General features: G+C 34.3%; 3 protein-coding genes and 2 non-coding genes across 5 annotated transcripts; 1 reads left to right on the top strand and 4 right to left on the bottom strand.

Moving 5' to 3' along the window:
• Positions 1 to 1,090: 1,090 nt before the first annotated feature.
• On the bottom strand, positions 1,091 to 3,976 carry LOC107032018. Its single transcript, XM_015233572.2, has 5 exons — positions 3,753 to 3,976; positions 2,652 to 3,004; positions 2,226 to 2,321; positions 1,871 to 1,930; positions 1,091 to 1,792 (listed from the first exon to the last, which is right to left on the bottom strand). The coding sequence occupies exons 1-5, from the start codon at positions 3,844 to 3,846 to the stop codon at positions 1,592 to 1,594; spliced, it is 804 nt and encodes a 267-aa protein (XP_015089058.1). The 5' UTR covers positions 3,847 to 3,976; the 3' UTR covers positions 1,091 to 1,591.
• Positions 3,977 to 4,656: 680 nt separating this feature from the next.
• Positions 4,657 to 4,728, bottom strand: TRNAH-GUG. Its single transcript has one exon. It is a non-coding gene; the product is annotated as a tRNA-His (tRNA).
• A 389-nt stretch (positions 4,729 to 5,117) lies between these two features.
• Positions 5,118 to 5,191, top strand: TRNAV-AAC. The gene has a single exon. It is a non-coding gene; the product is annotated as a tRNA-Val (tRNA).
• A 773-nt stretch (positions 5,192 to 5,964) lies between these two features.
• LOC107002657 (probable ADP-ribosylation factor GTPase-activating protein AGD6) lies at positions 5,965 to 10,302 on the bottom strand. Its single transcript, XM_015200770.2, has 4 exons — positions 9,317 to 10,302; positions 8,931 to 9,020; positions 6,411 to 6,926; positions 5,965 to 6,326 (listed from the first exon to the last, which is right to left on the bottom strand). The coding sequence occupies exons 1-3, from the start codon at positions 10,112 to 10,114 to the stop codon at positions 6,435 to 6,437; spliced, it is 1,380 nt and encodes a 459-aa protein (XP_015056256.1). The 5' UTR covers positions 10,115 to 10,302; the 3' UTR covers positions 5,965 to 6,326; positions 6,411 to 6,434.
• An 872-nt stretch (positions 10,303 to 11,174) lies between these two features.
• On the bottom strand, positions 11,175 to 12,755 carry LOC107002656 (molybdate transporter 1). The gene has a single exon (XM_015200769.2). The coding sequence runs from the start codon at positions 12,693 to 12,695 to the stop codon at positions 11,307 to 11,309; it is 1,389 nt and encodes a 462-aa protein (XP_015056255.1). The 5' UTR covers positions 12,696 to 12,755; the 3' UTR covers positions 11,175 to 11,306.
• Between the last annotated feature and the right edge of the window lie 1,854 nt (positions 12,756 to 14,609).

Genomic DNA, 14,609 nt, shown 5'->3' with positions numbered 1-14,609 from the left:
CCCAATTATCATCAACAACGAGGCCATAATATGCGTAGACGCCCCAATTATCAGCCTTCTAGACAATATAATCTAGAAGATTATATTAATACACACTTGCATGGTACATCGTTTGAAAGTGCCTATAGGTTTCAACGTGTAAATTTAAGGAATAGAATACTGAATTTTCGAGAGAGAAATTTAAGATTTCGCTCTCTTCCTCAAAATAATCATGAGGATGATTATGGTCATGTACTGAAGTATTTGAAAATAAGAACTCATCATGCTCCCCAAGTTGTAGATTCTGATGTAGAATCAGATATCTGTGTTATTTGCCAATCTGAATATGAAAACGAAGAGAGTATAGGAGCGTTGCAATGTGGACACGAGTTTCATACAGATTGCATCAAAAAATGGCTGATCAAGAAGAAAAATTGTCCGATGTGCAGAGCTTCAGTTTTGAAGAGGCACAATTACTCAATGTGATGATTATTTTGTTTTGATTTTAGTGAATTTAGGGGTGTTCTACTTTGAATTAGATTTTTAGCTTGATTTTGGATTAAAAAATTATTTGTTTAGTTTTCTGGTTTTATTCTGGATTTAGAAAAAAATTAAATAACCAAAAAACAAGATCTTCTATGTGATTTCATTTATATTTTATATTTGAAAATCTATAATCTATTTATTTTAAGTATTGTGTTTACTTGTGATTTATATAAGAAAGTTATATATATAATATATTTACTTAATTATTAATAACCCGTAAAGAAAAAAAACATAATCAAACCAATATTTTAAGTTAGAATAAGATTACATTTTTGTAATAAAAAAATCAAAAAATTCAAACCAAATAATATAAAATCAATCCCGAAAAAAGGGAATGCACACCAAAAATATTAAGTCCTTGTAGTTCAGAATAAGATAAGCAACGAATTACATAAATGAATATTATCGAGATTTGGCTTAATATGTATGGTACCATTCTATCTCATCACTGTAGTAATTAATTTCACTGAGGCACAAACAATTGCACATATAATTAATAAAATTGATGTTCCATTCAACTAAAATGAACCAAAGCAAACAGATTTCATACATAACATAATTCATATCTATGGCTAATGTAACAAAAGTTCCTCAAAAAACTTTGCAATAGAATTTCTACATTGCTTGTTTATTTTGATAACCAAGAAATGCTCGAGGCTAATGAGGACTCAAAACTCGATGGATAATGAGTTCGCCAATCTAGTAACATTAATCTTCTCAACCAAATCACAAGCAGATAGAAAAAAGAAAAATGTTGGAGTGGAGCCAAAAGTTGATTTTGGACATCCTTAAAATGAACCAAATCACAACATCCAGAGGAAGAGAGTTCCAACAGCTAAATCATTGATGTACAATGAGACCAGCATGTATTATGTAGGGCATTCCTTTGAAGCAGTGTATAATTTGAAACAAAACGTCGAGAACATCTTTTCATTGGATGAAAACGAGTTAGTATGCTAATTCCTCATCTGCAAAATCAGCCCTTAGCAATAACTGGAATACATGTTCTCAAGGACAAACCGAGGATAAGAAAAACAAATAGTAACTAGTAGTATCCTTTTTATGATTAAAAAGGTTCCCGGCCAGCTTCTGAATCGACAAAATTTGGGTCGTACATCTCATATTCATAATCTGCATCAAGGTCCTCCATTGTTCTGCCAAATACAAAGTGTTTTGTTCCCATTGTTGTAAAAGGCATCAGACCAAAAGCTCTGGCAGTTTTTATCTCCCTGGCAATCTTTCTTTGGGCCTTGGCACTAATACCAGTCTATACATAACCAAAAAGAAAAAATAAGAAATTGACATACTCAATCATCAAAATTAGGCAATGGATTTGATTACAAACCTTGCTCCTCTTGTGGAGAATTCCAGCCTCCGTGATGAAGTTAGCTAGGAATCTCACATTCTGCATTGCAAGTTAGTTAAAGGAATAAATCAGATAACTTCGTTAAGAGTCAGAAGGTTCACAATGGGCCAAATTTACAAGACAATACTTGGGAGGAAGACACCACTTTTATGTTTATAAGCAACATCCATATTCAGCAACAATAAACTAAACAGCAGAGAGACTTGACGCTAAGAGTGTCAAATAAGCAACGTATGTGCTCGAGGGTGTTTCCATGTGCAGACACTGGGGTGCATATACAGATACATTTTAAAGCCATGCATGGTCAAAGTAATGCAGAACCAAGAATACAAACCCTGAAATCAGCTTTGCGCAAAACTTCCTCTGTCGTAGTTTCAAATTCATCCCTTTTTTTGGGTTTGCGAACTCCTGGTTTTCTAAGATCAAGATCCTGCATGATAATAAGAAAAAGCTTAGAAGTGGACCTTACAGCACCATAGGAAATACAGAGCAAGAGGACACGTTGAGCTATGGCAACAAATTAATGTCATCCATAATTTTGCTCTTGCCACAGAGAACAAAGCATGAAAACGAGGTGTACTAGGAAATAAGCACTTAAAGAGTATATTCTAGCAGGCCCAAACAATAGAATGTTTGATGGAAGCTGTTGAAACACCAACGGGTGCAAGATATACAAAAACCACAGTGAGACATATCTTCTTATGGAATTGAAACTCAATATGCTAAAAGCATACAAGAAATGGTAGCTCATTAGCCATACCTTGAGTTCATAAGTGTTTCCGGGCCAAAAGGTCATATCTGCTCTGTAAGCATAATCTTCTTTTCCTACTTCTTCAGGATCCAACTGAAAATAGCTGGCTGCTTCCTTCAGCTTACCATCCATCCCATCTGATAATGTATTAAAACTCTCATCTAGACCATCAAGGATACTAGATCTGTTTCCAGAACTAAATGTGGAGCCCAGACCAGATCTATCATAAGACTTTTCAGCATCATCAAGCTTTCTGAAAAAGGAGTTTGGACTTGGCCTGTTACCCGCACTATCACCAAAAATTCGTCTTTCAAAGTCCTCAGCAGACTCAAACGAGTTGGTGCTTTGCTTATCATCAGGGGCTGTGTAGTGACAAGGAAAGTTGTATCCATTACCAGAGATGTAGATAAAATAGAACATACATATACATGAAAAAGGTGATGATGATCAATGATGAAGAAGCTTGCAATTACACAATAAAGAAGAACCTGACAAAGCTAGAGCGTCTAAAGATGAACATTAGCAATGTCAATTAGGATTGTCCCATATGAAAGGCACACAATTTGAGAAGGATTAGTGAGCCAGTAAAATACACCATCTAAGAGAAGCTTGACCATGTTACAATTCTTTCCACTATTCAATCACAGGATGCATGCTCAGCTGTTAAAAACTCCTAAACAACTTAATTATTTTTATTGAGAAATAACTCCTAAACAGTTCTCTCCTAAAACAGTTTTTTCCTGAGTGATGTTGGAAGATATATGGGGACAACAAGTACTGCCAAAGTCTCATTTACTACGCGAATTAAGCTCTGAAGAGTTCAAGGAGGGCATTTCGTAGCTCAAATTGAACTAAGGAGTGCACAGTCCTACTAAATTCGACACTAAAAATGAAATTTCTGAACAACGATAACCGACCAGATCTATATATTTTGAGGTCAGCCACCTCCATTTTCAGGTGTAAAGTCAATAGAACATTACTGAACAACGATAATAGGATTCAAAATAAGCTCAATAAAACTAAATTTGCAGATTTTCAGTTACTAAAACTACAAATTAGAATGATAAAGGAAGGAATTGAATAGAGAATTGATTAAATAGTAGTACCTACCAAAATTCGGAAGCGCAGAAAAAGTCCGATGATGAGAAGAATAACGAGATAGGCAAGCATTGGCAGTCCTTAAGACACCTTGAACAATCTTCATCTTGGCGGCGACGGCGACGGCAGCGGCGGAGATGGAAAACGGATACGCCGATTTGGTTACTATTTGGAAGATGGAAGCGTAGTGTGCTGTTTATGGGCTTTGAAAATGGGGCTTTGGGTTGTGGGTAAATAATTGGGCTACATAAACTCAATTTTGAGGGCTAAACTCTATTTCTTATCGAAAATCATGCCAATAGAATACTTAATCTTGATATATATATTCAAAATAAATTTAGATATTTGTTTCACAAATAAACTTAGATATATGCGTATGTATATTAACCTCTAAAAAAATATGTAGAATAAAATTAGATATATTAGATAAAGATTATCAGAAATACATAGGATAAAATTTAGAGAATGTTATGATTTGAATTTATTTGAATACGTTTTATATAGACCTTCAGATCAATTACAAGTCATGTCCTAGCTTTCTTTCCTTATTTTGTTGCACTCATTCATTCTAAAGTTTCATGCCCTAAAGTAAACGGCAAATGCATTAGTCAATAAATATAATATTCTGGTGAATAGAATAAGATACACCTATCACACAATAAGAAAATGTCTTAAAGCCAATAAACTCTAAAATTAATATTGAATTGGTCAAGAATATAATAAATTGGAAGAAAATTCGTACAAGTAATATTAACTAATTGAAATTTAAAATTTTTTCACTAAGTTTTCATTAAATCCGAGAAGACAAACACAAAAGTTAAACAATCCTTTCAAAAATAATTTGAAAAATATGCTTATTATAAAATTAAATGAGTAGAATGAATTCACATTAGAGAGTAAAAAAACAGTACAAAATTGTGGCTGCTGGGATTCGAGCCCAGGTCTCCACGGCCACAACGTGGAATTCTTACCACTAAACTACAGCCACAGGATGTTTTCAAATTTGTAATAGTTAAGAGAAATTTATATCTGCATTTGATTCTTATTTTCATTCAATTTTTTTTCTCGTTGAAAAAAACATATTTGTTTCCTTGATTAATTCTGAGATTTCTGTAAGACCCTTCACGATATTACATCTTTAGTCTGTTTGACCAATCTTTTGGGAAGTCAAAAGTGTTTATTTTAAAAAATAAGATGTTTAATCAAATTTTTAAAAGAAAGTAAGTGTCATCGTGACATGCAAATGTAATTCGACAACACTCACAATACTATCCGATTTATGATTCATCCTGGGTACAAAATGCTCCTTAACGGTAACAATAAACAAAAATTGGAACTTCTTTTTTATTACCATTAAAAATCATCAGTTGAACAAAAGGTGTCGTGGTGTAGTTGGTTATCACGTCAGTCTAACACACTGAAGGTCTCCGGTTCGAGTCCGGGCGACGCCAATTCTATTTAAATAGACAATTCTTCTTTTTTTTAAAAAAAATAAATTAATATTCGATTAATTAAACAAGTTAGAAGGTAGCGGAGTGCTGTTTTGTTGTTCGAATGTTTAGGTTTGTTTGGTACATATAGTTCTTGCATTAATTATTTATCATCATATATAGTGTTTCGATTATCACATTATTTTGTTGTTGCTATTGTTCCTTTCTTGCATGGGGTAGTAGCAAGGTTCTGTACTTTACCCTACCCATATCCCACTTATGACATTCATTGGGTATATTCTTGTTGTTGTTGATTACATATTCGATATTCGAAATCAATTCAAATTTGAGCTCTTAGGAGAAACATTCCCTACATAAGAAATGACTCAAAAAAATATTGAAACTTGTCACCTCAAGCATTTTTTGAGATAGTTGTTACTATAGTAAGGGATTATCTTATAAAAAGAAGGCCTGTGGTTTTGCCGTATTTGTGCAGTGCAATTATTCAAACAAAGGAGATTCATGAAGTTAATCCCTTTACTCTGATGATGTTCAGAAACTGAGGAAGATTGAATATGAGATTGTGGAGCATGCAAACACAATCGTTTGGTTTGAGGGATAAGATATTAAAGTAGTGGGAATATATCGAGGATAAGTTTATCCCATATGTAGAATTTTTTATTCAGAATTTAATCTGACAGAACAGGCATAAACCACTTTGGTTTCGAATAAGGACTAGAGCAATTTGCTTGCTTTCAGTTCTTGTTAAAGGCAAAAATGAACAAAAGAAAAGGTCAACAAGAGGATGTGAACTTGCATATATATAGTATATATATCATTACAATACATGCTATTACTGATGGATTGCAACATAAAGAACAAACTACACCAGAACTTGATCAAACACTTTACGCGCAAATGAATATGTTATGCAGCTGTATATAACACAAATAAATGGTACACGATTAAAGACAGTCTCCTAAATACACGACCAAAATGCAGAAAAATAGTAAATGCAACTATGGTCATTACAAATCCAAATGTAACCTAAAAGTTGTAACCTTGAAAAATAATGGGCATCAGAACAGTTTGTTCTGGTGCCTTCGTTCCTTATTTCTTTTACCTGGGAGGCAATTGACCAATCATGTTCGTAATGCTACATACATGAACAAGTTTCAGAGACGAATCCTTCCAAGATGTAAATCTTGATGAAATCAATTTTGGAAGGGAAAAGAATTACCAGAAGTTGTGGCATCTGCTACTCTTAGAGGAAACCTCCATCAGTCCATTTGGACTCTGATTTTCCACCATGAGCGATATGTTTATTGTTAGGTGCACTTTGGAAATTATCAAATCCATCATCTTTACCATCATCCCAACCAGCCCAGCCATCGTCATTACTGGATGTGGCCCCTCCGGTAGGATTTTCTTTCTTGTTGTCTTTACTATCCCAGTCATCCCAGGACGCTGAACCGACCGAATTGGCCTGCCTACCAGATGATTGTGCTCCTCCAGAAGAATTCCACCCTTTAGACGCCTGACTGGATTCCTTATAATGGCCGTTTCGTTCATTTTCACTTTGTTGCCAACTGTCATCCCTCGGGTTTGGACCCTCAGCAAATTCCTCAACCTTCTGTGAAGCTAAAGCTAAGACCCCCTTCATGATACCCCAGCCCTTCTGTCCAATCTCAGTTGTTTTTGTTGCGACAACATTGACTGTTTCATTCATCTTGTAATCATAACCACCCTCTGCCACCTGTAAGAGTTGGATTACACAAGCATCTTACTGCACATTCATAAATTCCAGCCTCTTTGTCCAAAAGAACTTGAAACAATAGCGTTGACAATACAGGCTATATGAACAAAAACTTAAATGAAGACTGGAAAAATACACAACTAACAGTACTTTGAAAGAGAGGGGATGACTCCTGCAGGTCCTGCTCGATTGAAGTATACACAATCAGTAAATTGAATATTATATGTTTGATAGAAATTCTCATCACTATGAGTATTGAATAATCACTACGGCTTTTAAGTGATTGGAGAAGGATCAAATACAAACTAACCTGAAACTTTTTTCTTTTACAACTCCAACTCATAATATGAAATAATTGAAACATATATTGCAAACTTTCTTCCTATGATGTCAAGTTCCGTTAACTTTTAAGTCACAATTTTTGGTTTCCAATTAATACAATTCAACTTTACTGTCTTCTTTCTCGTTGCAAGATAAAGGGCAAAACTAATTATACAGATGCTCAATTTCATATAGAGTAACTCCCAAGATGAGAAGTTTTACCATTAAGGATTATACCAGGGAGGTGGATAAAGACTCATAATATTGTGGAGGGAAATCTTGGTAATTATACAGTGCAACAAACAATTGCTTCATTCCCATGCTTTCCCCCAAGGGCCATCATAGAGAAAAACTATCTCAAAGATGAATTTCCCTTTTGGCAGCTCCTAAGGAGGATCCACTTAGCTTAACTAAACTAATACTTACTAGGCTAAGCATTTCAAAAACTCTCTCTCATCGTATTCAAGATATTCAAACTATAACATATGCATATACTGTTATGTTTTATTAAACCTAATAGGTCCATTTCTAATTGAAGATACCAAAACATCTTATAAATTTGTATGATCTTAGGGTGTCTCAAGAGGTCAAGACTAAAAAGAAGTTTGAGAAGATATCAAATAGCTATTAACCCAAAATTTCTCTGGCTTAGTACGTGTAAGGGGTTTACCCTCTTTAACACATTTTGAAGTGTTCTATGAAGCTTTAAAGTCAGTAAAGCTCACAAAATCAATGTAAAACACGCATGAGCATGGTTCACTCAATCTATCCTATCTCTTTCTAATAATTATTCAAATTCCGTCTGATCTCATATAAACTAGACTCATAGGCTATAAGTTTTATGAAGAGCATCAACCATTTCCCCATTTACTAAACCAAATTTTGAATTGAACCGGAGCATTATGTGGTCCGACCCTGTGCATGTCCATATGAAAGGGTTACTAATATATCAGGATTCGAATTTATAAGATCCCACAGAAAATAGATATATAAGGCTATCTATATACAAAATTGAAATACCTATTGCAATCTTATACCATATTCAAACTTAGGACGTCAGTCTTAGAGGAACATGTCTTAATTTTTAGTTGAAGGGGATTTTGCATGCAACATCATTCAAGAGTTACACTGATAATCCAATCTCAACATTTGGTCCAAGAAGAAAAAAATCTAATGTCACTTTTCAAATCTCTGATACTATTAAAAGAAATGGGGCGCAGACTGATTCACGAAGCATACCGCATTCATGCTAGATGCATGTCAAGCATATAAGTTAGATACATCACAAGAATTAGGTTGGTACACTCACAAAATAGACAAATTATTAAATAAAAGTTCAAGATACAAAATAGTGGTCGACCGGAAAATATTCCAAATTTACATGTGTATGTGTATGTGTGACTTGTGAGTGTGAATCATGTGGAAGTTCCAACCCCTTAACAAAAGATATAGGTTGCTGATAATGCAAATGTGATAGTAAATAATTCAAGATTAAACTTCAAATGGCCATCCATTATTGCAAAAGATAATGCTCAGTAGCACATTACTTAGGACTTGGCATTTTACAACAAAGAGAAGTTTGTAATGCAATTTGCCGATTCACTTATTAGCTCAGAAGGCATCTCCAAAAAATCATATGATCACTTAAACCTTCAATTAGGTATAACAATCAATTCAAAGTACCTTAGAGCCAAACTCTTTTGTCCCTGCTTGAACAACAGTTGCAGCAGACTGCGCTGCTGAGGCTGCAATCATAGATAACCTACCGAATCCCTGCACACATAAAGAAGCAACCTCATCAGCTATACGTAAATGATTTTTGACTCTTATATACTGAAAGGTTCATTTTTTACGGTATCAGTCAGTTATAAACCAATGATGGATAATTCCCTACATTATGCACAACTGCATGACCGAGAACATAAGATAAGTAACAGGCTAAACAGGTGAAACACTGAAACTATACTGATACTGCAAACACAAATTACTTTTGATGCGAGTTAAATCCACATAGATAAACATAAAACACCATAAGCCCCCTAGAGACATGATTAGCTCAACCTTTATACCTGAGTAACAGCAGAAAAGACATCGCCTTGCGAATTGTTATTATTATTCCTAGGCATTGAGCCAGAACTTGATCCAAATCCAACATACTTCCCCCCTTGAGAGGGCGGAAGGCCCTCCGGCCGGGAGTCATTCTCAGCCATTTTCCTAGCAAAAAAATTATCTTTATTCGCAGCAGACGCCTCATACTGCGCCATTGTAACATCATCTGTAGACCTCGACCTAGCAGGCCCACCATCACTACCTCCACCACTCCTAAAATCACCCACCGTCTGATTTCTCCTCATGCTACTGTTACTATCGCCACCTTCATCAAAACTATCCCAATTATCCCAACCAGAGTTGCCACCTGAATTTCCAATTCTACTTCCACTCAACGGAGGTCTGCTACTGCTGCTATTAGGACCTTTTACAGATTCCTTCACAACAGGTGGATCCTGCCAAGGCTTTCCCTCAGCCAGATTTTGAATCCTATCACGGTAAACAGAAGCAGATTTCGTATTGTATTTGGCAACAATATCAGTTTCTTTCGGTATTCCATATTGATTCATGAATTTGTTCAACTTGTCATTACCTCCTAGCTCCATTTTCCGGAGCTGGATCTCGGACCATGAGTCCATGGTAACGGATCGGACGAATGAAATGTGGACACCTAGCCCACGGTGTTTTCCGGAGCATTCCAAACACATGAAAACTCCATAGGAAACAGAGGCCCATTGTGGATTCTTCTGAGAACAATCGACACAGACCTTGTTACCGGTTTGTGCTTGGAGATCCCGGAGACGACGTGATGCCGCCATTGTATCAGTTCGGACGGCCCGGATCCAATACGTATGTCGGATCTGTAGAGAGATCGGAAAATGCAAAAATTGAGAGAAAGAGAAAAATGGAGTGATCAGAACAGGGGAGGAGAAGCTGTTAAAACAGAAAATGGCCAGGAGGATAACGGCTGGTTTACAAATAAGGCTATAATAGTCAAAGAACAAAAATAAATTTATATTTTCATGTGTGCGGCTTAGTTTTGCGAGAGGACATATGTCAAATTTATATCTGACACATATCTATACACCTAATTTACACTTCAAATAATCAATCATAAATTTACAAATTATTTTTTAAAATATTACGGGTTCTATTATTAATTAAGATTTTCCTACTATATATATATATATATAATATTTTACTATTAGATATATTAAAATAAGGAGAGAGACCAAAGGATAGAGCGAAAGACGAGAGAGATTTATTATATATATATATTAGATATATGCTAATTACACTAGATATACATTATGAACATACATTCATATGTATTTGGTGTGACTCGCATATATATATGAGATGTCATATACATAGAAAATTGGTGAACGAGATGGGATGCAGGCAAGTGAGATTTGTTACGTGTTTCAGTTACATGTAGATTCACTTGGATAATGTGTATCTAGAACAAATTACACTACTTTTGATCATATGTATCTAAACGTATTTGAATGTATTTAGATACACCAAAATTTGATAAAATACCTAATATTACAAATTAAAGTATTAGTAAACAATTAACTCTTAAACTAATAAAATTATTCGTAAATAATTAACTCTTGAACTAATAGAATTTATATAAGTTTGAATGATGATCATTTGAACATTTTTCTAATAAAGATTATTGATTAATTCTTTTCAGGAAAAGGTTAAATATGTAGCTTCTTTAATTATTTGAAAGTTAAAATATAATTGGGGTCTTAAATTAGTAAATTTTAAGATGTTAGCATTTTTAACAAATTATTGTAAATTTATATGTTACAGACATATCATAGAAATTAAATCGAAACTTGCATATCGGTGAAAAGTAATAGATATTTGATAAAATAGTTAAATTGTTCGTAAAATGATCGGAATACTATTGTTATCCAAACAAACAACAAAAATAAATATACACATCTTTATTTATTTACAAGAAGATGATCACCAACGCACTAAACATGCAAGTTTTGCTTATGGGTTTCTATGAAACCAAATTACATTAGAACAAGATTGACCATTACTACCCATATTCCTCATCTTAAGTAGCAAATGAACCACAATACCACACAAAAAACCCAATGCAGCACTTGACCCAACTAATGAAACTGATGTGCAAACAAGCACCACAAATGCCTCTTCTTTAGTGTTGATATCTCTTGCACACATGGCCAATTCAATCCCAGCAAACAACAACAGAACCCCTAAAACCCCAACAGGAAATTGTGTCAAAACTTTCACCATTGAACTCCCTAAAACCAATCCCAAAACCAACTTAGCCACACCAAGAAGTGCCACACACCCACCACTCCTACCACCAAACTTGTATTGCCCTGCTAACCCACCTGCACCATGACAACATGGCATTGCACCAAACCAACAACCTATTAGATTCATCAACCCCACCGTCATCGACACCGAGGTAGCTGTGACTTCCCTCTCTGGAAACAAATCTGTTGACAGTTTACACACTGCAATCACAGAGTTAAGTACAGATAAAGGTAGTTGAGGTATAGTCCCTTTAATAAACCCTTGCTTCCAAGCATGTTTTGATATACTCATTACATCAATTCTCGATGGACCAAATTTAAACCCTTTCATCGCATTAGGCCCTCTTATAATAGCCAAAACAACCCCTAACAAAAATATAAGAAAAGCTGATGGAAGTGAAAATATGATTTTCTGAACTTTTTCCCTTCTTCCTGATTCAGGATTATCGACGCGATCATCATCACCAGCACCATTAACAATCACAATAAAAACAGCGCAAATTAAAGCTAACAACAATCCATCTAACCCTACCCAATCCCTCTGCCCTCCAGATTTTGATTTTGCGAAATCTTGTACATTTTTAATATACTTAACTGCTGTCATTGCGAACGACAAACCTTGTGCAAGTTGAATTCCTCTAACAACTGAAATTGGAATCAATCTATACACGATCTGCATCAATCCGGTGGCGCCTAATACGAACAAGATCCCGGCGGTGCAAATTCCGGCAGCCATAACTTCAGGTATGCCGAAATCCGGGTCACTGATAGCTACAGCTGCAATAGATTTCATTGGCTGAACAGGCATTGGTACACCATAGATAGCACCAGTTACAAAATTGTATACACCAGTGAAAATTAGTGTTGTCCCTAGATTTAAGTGACTGGCTAGGGTTAAAGCTAAGACAATTGGTATATATGTGCCTAAATCACCCATTGCACCATTCAATTCAGCCCATTTTGATTTGAATACCAAATTTTCCTTCAATTTCAACATGAAATTTAGCTTAGGTGCTTGAGATTGAGGATTGTTTTCTTCTAGTGTGGAGGACTCCATAGTGATGAATTTGTTCATATGCAAAAATATGTACATGAATGTATATATATAATAAAATGGAGAGGGTAGCAGTTGACTTGCAATAAAGAATCAAATAGGGATAATAGTATTTTTGACACTTCCCATTGAATAAATTTGGATTTTGACTAGCCTCGATCAAGTGGTTAAACAGTTCTACCATCGTTATAGATTTGCGTAAAAAGATAAATAAAAATAGGGATAATATACAAGTACCAATCTATGCCCGAAATGTTAGATACACACTTATAATATATTAAGGTCCTATTAACCCCTGAACTTATTTTATTAATAATTTTCTACACTTTTTCGGCCTACATGACACTATCTTGTGGGCTCAATGCTGGTTGACTTTTTTTTCAAGCTAGTGCCACGTAGGCCAAAAAAAGGTAGAAAATTACTTATAAAATAAGTTCAGGGGGTAATAGGACCTTAGTATAGTATAAGTGTGTCTCTGGAATTTCGGTCATAGGTTGAGGGGATAGTTGTACATTTTCCCATAAGAATATTATTTATAATTCTGATAATGTTGGGTAGGGGAAAGAAGATAAATTTAAATTTGACATGTAAGCTTGAATCAAGAGGTCGAACACCTCCACCATCACCTCGTAGGTTGAGGGTTTGAGAGATAAGTGGGAACATGATTGACATTCTTGATGGGGGCGAGGCGGGAGAAGAGAAGATAAATTTGAATTTGGATTAATTAATATCGCTAACTAACTTTCTTAAAGAGTGTTTCACATTTCAAAAACTCATTTATTTTGAAATAAAGAGCATCATGTTTAAATTTCAACTAATTAAAATCGGTGTTTTATCACTTTAGATTAGAAATTTATTATGTTTAAACTATTTTTAGAATCATCAACTATACAAGCTTGAAGTAATAAATTAATAATTAAATGATGGAACGATTAATAATTTGTTAATTTGCACAATTAAAGGGATTAATAGTGCATATTTCAACTAATTAAAGGTTGAGTGTACAATAATGATAATAAATTTTAATTTTACATAGGGTTGGTAGAGGATGGCGTGTATAGTATTACTTCTACATCTTATAAAGATAGAGAGGTATCCGTTCAAGTAAAACATATCAAACGTCCTAAGTATAGAAAGTTGAAAACAAAAGATAAAAGGAGAGAAACAAAAAAGAACAAGTATAATAAATTGAAAAATAAAATAATAGGAAAAACTAGATACTACTCAAACACAGATTAACCTTGTATTCGTAACGCTCACCCTTTATGCCCTCTTATTTAGGATCATATCCTTGATAAATTAAAAATATCAAATTAGATTTCACTAATATAAAAATATAAAATTTAGTAATAACTGGGGGAGTAAAATTGCTATTAATCATTTTAAATAAGATATTACAAAGGGAAGCAAGCTAATTAATGTCAACTTAAAGCATCAAATGTCCCATCAAAGTGATGAAGGGCCATCATAAGATCCCAAAAGAATTAGAAGAACTGATGAGAGGTTGTTATACAATGAGAGATATTTGCCTCTGAATGTGGAGAAGGCATTATTCTTGCTTGTAAGTATCAAAGCTAATTATAAGGAATTTTGTTTGATAGCAAAGTTCAATGCAACAATAAATAACAACTATTTTTTGGTTAAAATTGTAAACGTGGCAGAAGAAAGATATGGTATAGATTCATGAGTTAAAAAGTTTTATTCAACGAATTATTGACATAAATAGATTATTTTATAAAATAATACTAAATAAGTCTAATTAAAAAAACATAGGTATCATATCTTTTCAATGTCTTTTCAATTGAATATGTCGTATATGATTTGTATAATGTGATTTATAGCAACAGCATGTTATCCTGAAGTTTTAAAAAAAACATTGATAAGATAAAATAAGAAACGGAAAAAGATCAAAATTGCCCCTAAACTATGTGAAATAGACCACTTATACCCTTT

This window comes from Solanum pennellii, chromosome 10 (genome assembly GCF_001406875.1).
Source record: "Solanum pennellii chromosome 10, SPENNV200".
In the NCBI taxonomy this organism is placed as follows: Eukaryota; Viridiplantae; Streptophyta; class Magnoliopsida; order Solanales; family Solanaceae; genus Solanum; species Solanum pennellii.
The sequence above is the reverse complement of the archived record's forward strand: the minus strand, read 5'-3'. Positions and strand labels throughout refer to the sequence as shown.